Genomic DNA, 6382 nt, shown 5'->3' with positions numbered 1-6382 from the left:
AAAGAAAGAAAGAAACAAAAAAGAAAACAAAAATAAAATAGCTGGCCATGGTGGCACATTCCTCTAGTCCCACCTACTCAGGAGGCTGAGGTGGGAGGATTGTTAGAGCTCAGGAGGCGGAGGCTACAATTGGCCGTAATGGAAGCACTGCACTCCAGCCTGGGCGACAGAGCGAGACCCTGTCTCAAAAATAATTAACTAATGAAATGAAATGAAACTGTGGATGAACACATTTTTTTTTAATTTTATGTATAGTTAGGGTTACTATATCTATCTATAGGTGTCAAGTCAAGAAAGGGAACAACAAACAAAAATGCCACCAGCAGCTCTACGAAGGAAGCAAATGCCACAGAATGGAAATCATCGCAGAGGTTTTCAGACACACAGCCAAAGAACAAAGTAGGTGTGAAATTGTGAACTGAACCAAACTGATACTAGATATTTTGGAAATACTTTCCTGACAGTGTGGTTAAAAGTCTAGCCTTTGGAGTCAGATGCTCTGGGTTTGAATCTAGAGCCCACCACTTAGCAGCTGTGTGACTTCAGGCAAGCTACTTAAACTCTTCTGTGCCTTAATTTCCTCCTCTGCAAAATGGGAAGAATAATGATACCTACCTCTTCAGGTGGTTGGGAAGATTAACTGAGATTATTCATGTTAAAAGGTTAGAAGATGCTTAACACAGAGTAAACCCCAAATAAATACTAGCCATTATTATCTTTTCAGCATTTGAAATATATCATTCACAAGTTAATTGGCTGTTACTCTGTAGATGCAAATAAGCATGTTGAGGAGAAAGTTTGTATTAGTATCTGTATCCCAAATGTTCCTATCCTTGATCCCTCTCTCGGTAATAATAACTTTCTTTTTTTCTGTTTAATGTCTCCCCTGCTCCTGCCCTGTCCATCTCATTCCTGATTTTTATGTGGTGGAATTCAGAGAACGGTCAGAGATGGAAAGGGCTGGAAAGAAAGGAGAACGGAAGGAGGGCTCTTTGTTCCTCCAGCTCTGGGTTCTCAACTGTAATGTGTAAAGTGAAAAGAAAATTTAAGAAGTCAGAGAGACTTCTCTGATCAACATAATAAAAGCTGAGAAGGGAGAGAATCGGAAAAGCGGTACAGGGTGGGTGTCTGGGATATTTTGGAGTTTTGTTGAATGAGAGGTGTTAGATATGCAGGAGCGCTGTAAGGTAGAAAAGGGGGAGGGGAGCTTGGAGAACTGATACACTGACTTGTGACTGGGTTTGCATAAGGAAACAAGTGACATTTGAAAATTATTTAGTTTGGCTGTTGTACCATGCTTTTTTTTTTTTTTTTTTTTTTTTTTTTTTTTTTTTTTTTTTTTTTTTTGTCTTTTTGTTTATTTCCTTTTTGTGGAGAACAGGGTCTCGCTGCATCTCCCAGGCAGGTCTCGAACTCCTGGGCTAAAGCTCCCGCCTCTGCCTCCCTAAGAGCTGGATTACAGGTGTGAGCCACGGCGCCAGACTGTACCATGCATTTTTAAATTGAATCTCTGAATAGACTGGACTACATGAGGCTTAGGATTTATTCAGATTTCAGAGGCAAACTATCTTCTCTGTCCCTTTTATCTGATTAATTAGAAATGTAACCTTATGATAGCAACTGCTTTAGGAACCGACTGAATTCTTTGGTCACATCACGGTCTTAATAAATGTTATTCTGATAACAGAACTATTGCAACTATTTGGAAGTTATCACAATATTCAATTTTCCTTTAAATGCATTTGCTGTAATAAGATTTGAAGGTATTAGATTTTCTAGAACCATATCTTTATTTCTGAAGAATTTTTTGAAGAATTTGAAAATGAGGTCTTTTTTTATACATGTTTAGAAGCAGCAAGTTTTAGAAAACAAAACAAAGGAACAATGAAAAAACAGTAACAACTCCAGAAAGAACACACACACACACACACACACACACACACACACACACACAATCTAGACTTTAAACTTAATCACACACAAGAAAAATCTCTGAAACAGGGCTTTATAGACCCCCAGCAAGCCTCATCAATGGACCCCATGTAAGAAAAACATAGCTCTAAAGATTACTCATTGGTATCTTATTTTTAAATATAATTTTGTTCCATATATATTTTCTTCCACAACCACTGAAGATTGTTGGATTCTTGATGGAAGCATATCTTTTATTTCCTTAGTATGTCTCACATGTATATAAAGTACTTTGCAGGCAGCACAGATTCAGTAACTATTTTTGTTTAGTGAATTGTCAGTAGGTAGTAAGGAATAGTCCTTAGGTGACCATTCTCAAATTTCCGGGCCCCATCTATAGTGATCTAAGGCTCCGTTCTGGGACCAGACCTTTCTATAGGCTGACTGATGCTTGCGAGCCCAGGAGTGTCTAAAGAACAAATGCCCATTTTGCAGTAGGGCCCCAGGTCCTAAGATGAATCCCTTCCAGAAAGGCCCTTTCTTAATCAAATGACAGAAAATCCATTTGTGTTTTTCTTTCATACTTTATTATTTGTGTACTTTAGGCATTTTTCCGGCTCCTGGGCAACGTATCTTTTAAACTAGTTTTAAAAATTATAATAGTGATACATGCTTATAAGTAAAATTTTCATGCCCTACAGAAAATATAAAATGAAAAGCAAAAGAATTCCCTCTTCTTCATACCCCTTTCCCACTTTTCAGAAATAACCACTGTTAATACTTCTTGTGATATTTAAATATTTGCTACACATATACATGTAAATGTACATATATGTATGTCTCACTGGTTTGTTAGAACTCTTTCTATATTAAAAGAATAAGTATTTTATTAAATGGATGAAAAATATGCTTTCACAGCTTGGTGATGGAAGATTTTCATTTCATTGAGCTTAACATTTTTCTTTTATGGGTTTGTGGATATTATATGTCTTTAAGCTGAAGAACAATTTTTTTAACCTCAAGATAAAACAATGCCTTATTTAGAATTTTTTATTTATTTCTAGCCACCAAATTTCTTCAAAGAGTAAGAGAAAAGAGGAAATTATTTTAAAAAAAAATCTCAGCCAGGCACAACAGCTCATGCCTGTAATCTCAGCACTTTGGGAGGCTGAGGCGGGCAGATCACTTGAGGTCAGGAATTCAAGACCAGCCTGGCCAACATGGCAAAACACTGTCTCTACTAAAAATACAAAAATTAGCTGGGCATGGTGGTGCATGCCTATAATCCCAGCTACTAGGGAGGATGAGGCACAAGAATTGCCTGAACCCGGGAGGCGGAGGTTGTAGTGAGCTGAGATCATGCCAGTGCACTCCAGCCTGGGCGACAGAGTGAGACTCTATGTCAAAACAAACAAACAAACCCTCAGTGCTCTGGGAAACAGCTTAAACAATTTTTTTATTGCATTGGTATTAGTAGCTGATTTATTAGTGAAAATAGTTATGAACAACAACATTTCCTAGGAAAGTGTCAGTAGTGGGCACATTAAAAGTAAATTTGGAAGGAATAGGACCATACTAAAGAACTAGAAGACAGCACACTTCTTGAATCCAAGCTACCCACCTCATAACTTGAGTGTTACCTAATCTCTCTATGCCTTAGCTTTTCATCTCTTTAAAAAATCATAATAGTGCCTACCTCATAGGGTTGTTATAAGCACTAAAATAAGGTATATGCGTAAAGGCTTGGAAAAGTGTCAGGACAGTGGCAAGCAATAATATAGCAGCTCCCTTTATCACCACTCATGAACCAGTCACGCTATCATGGAAGGAAACGAGACATAGAGAGTGGACAATTTAAATTTAAATCTAAAGCAATACATCAGAAATTCAAAATAATATCCTAAAAGCATAATACATAACTGCTGAAAGGCCAAAAAATGATTTGCTTTGGGTAGGATTGGTTAAGAGAAGTATCTTTTTAATGTGAAAATAATTTCAAACTTAGAGAAAATTTGCAAGAATAATATGAAAAAGACCCACATATTCCTTTTTTTTTTTGAGTTGGAGTCTCCCTCTGTTGCCCAACCTGGAGTGCAGTGGCACAATCTCGGCTCACTGCAACCTCCACCTCCTGGGTTCAAGTGATTCTCCTGCCTCAGCTTCTCGAGTTGCTGGGACTACAGGTGCGTGCCACATGCCCAGCTAATTTTTGTATTTTTAGTAGAGATGGGGTTTCACCATATTGGCCAGGCTGGTCTCAAACTCCTGACCTTGTGATCCACCCACCTCAGCCTCCCAAAGTGCTGGGATTACAGGCATGAACCATGATGCCCAGCCACATATTCCTTTTATACAGAGTCACGAATTGTTAATGTTTTGTTTTATTAGCTTTATTATATTCTCTGTCTTTGTCTCTCTGTATATAGATAAATATATATAATTATTTTGCACCATTAGTAGAAGTTATACACACTCTACCACTTTACCCCTATGTACCTCGATGTGTATTTCTTAAGAACAAAGTCATTCTCTTAGATAACTCCAGAATAGTTATCAATTTCAGAATATCTATTATTAGTGCTTTTATTTAATCTACTCTCTATACATCAATTTTGTCAATTGACCCAACAATGTTATTTGTAAGCATTTTTTCCTTCTGTATAAGATCCAGTATGGGATCACAAATTACATTTAGTTGGGAAATATAACTCAATTTCCAAATATCAGAATAATTTCATGGAAATTCCTTTGTAATTAATCTAATCTATCTTTGTCAGTAAGTTAGTATCTTATATTTGAACTTAACTTCCCATAGATTTAAAGCTAATATCTGGGGCCGGGCGCGGTGGCTCCAGCCTGTAATCCCAGCACTTTGGGAGGCCGAGGCGGGTGGATCACGAGGTCAAGAGATCGAGACCATCCTGGTCAACATGGTGAAACCCCGTCTCTACTAAAAATACAAAAATCAGCTGGGCGTGGTGGCGCGTGCCTGTAATCCCAGCTACTCAGGAGGCTGAGGCAGGAGAATTGCCTGAACCCAGGAGGCGGAGGTTGCGGTGAGCCGAGATCGTGCCATTGCACTCCAGCCTGGGTAACAAGAGCGAAACTCCGTCTCAAAAAAAAATAAAAATAAAAATAAAAATAAAAAATAATAAAAAAAAAGCTAATATCTGTGTCCATGTTAAATTGATGTGCTCGATACCCAAATCATCTTTTATTCTGTAGGTCACTTAGAAAATTGGAATTGTACCATGGAACTTCATAGAGTCTCTGGGAGCAGACGAGAAGCATCATCTTAAAACCACAGTTCCTGCCAGTACATTTTTCTTTACAACTAGTTTTTGATACAACTGCATTGAAGTGTTATTTTTGATGTTGAGCTTTTTTCTTTTAGAAACATATTGCATGGCTACATTTTGTTAAAAAAAATAGGATCTTACGCTACTTCACTGTGACTAGAAGACTGTTGGAGAATTCAGAGAGTATGTAGTATTTCTGTGACAGAGCAAGCTGGCTTTGTGGCACATTTTACAAATGTATGGCACTGAACATTGCACAGTGTTGGAGAAGGAGGCAGTTTTCCAAAGAGTTAATCCAAAATAAAATTAATCTGTCATTGATTGCCTTTACTGTGTTCTCATATGAAAAAAAAATTTTAATCATTTCAATAAAGCATTAAAAGAAAAATGAATACAGGCTCTCTCTCAGTAGACTATAATGACTACTAGGAGGGAAAATGTTCTAGTCTTTTAGTAGCTTTCCAAAATGCTGATTAGGCACATGGCTTAGCCTGTCAATGTATGTAATAACAACTTGAGCTCATGAATATCAGTATGCATGATACATTTCTTAAGGTTTTGGTGTGCCGTCTGTCTATAGAACAGTTTTTATCGGCGTGTGCAAAAACACGGGTGGGGTTTGTAGACTTTTTTTTTTTTTTTTGAAACAGACTCTCACTCTGTCACCAGGCTGGAGTGAAGTGGTGTAGTCTCGGCTCACTGCAACCTTCACCTCCCAGGGTTCAAGCGATTCTCCTGCCTCAGCCTCCTGAGTAGCTGGGACTACAGGCACGCGCCACCACACCACCCAGCTAATTTTTGTATTTTTAACAGAGTCAGGGTTTCACAATGTTGGCCAGGCAAATCATCAAGCTAATTTTAAAAAACAAAAGCAATGCTAGAAGGAAGGTAGCAGGGGGAGGTGGGAGGGGAGTGAAAGGATCCTGTGGATGTTTCTGCTCTTTCACCCTGTCACAGACTCTCAGGGTATCTTTATATTTTTAGCTCAGGTAGTGTTTAATCTCTAGGCAAAATATGCCTATTTTCCAGTATTTACTGATTTTCACCATCATACATTTAAAAATTGATTTTATTGTATTTTCATGTCATGAAATTGTTATATTTATAATAGAATTTTTTTTTTTTTTTTTTTTTTTTTTTTTTTTTTTTTTTTTTTTTTTTTTTTTTTTTTT

At 37.5% G+C, this 6382-nt stretch overlaps 1 protein-coding gene across 3 annotated transcripts in view; it reads left to right on the top strand.

Annotated features, from left to right (window-relative positions):
* Positions 1-5602, top strand: part of CUNH2orf80 (chromosome unknown C2orf80 homolog) — a 23537-nt gene extending 17935 nt beyond the window's left edge. For all 3 annotated transcript variants that reach the window (XM_037745063.1, XM_017546722.2, XM_017546721.2), the window contains 2 exons: positions 281-399; positions 5137-5602. In XM_037745063.1, the coding sequence (XP_037600991.1) occupies positions 281-399; positions 5137-5145 (128 nt within the window). In that variant the 3' untranslated portion in view covers positions 5146-5602. The remainder of the gene's footprint in view (positions 1-280; positions 400-5136) is intronic.
* Positions 5603-6382: the final 780 nt, after the last annotated feature.

The sequence above is a fragment of the Cebus imitator genome, unplaced genomic scaffold (assembly GCF_001604975.1).
Source record: "Cebus imitator isolate Cc_AM_T3 unplaced genomic scaffold, Cebus_imitator-1.0 Scaffold191, whole genome shotgun sequence".
Classification (NCBI taxonomy): Eukaryota; Metazoa; Chordata; class Mammalia; order Primates; family Cebidae; genus Cebus; species Cebus imitator.
This window is presented reverse-complemented; position numbering and strand designations above follow the sequence as displayed.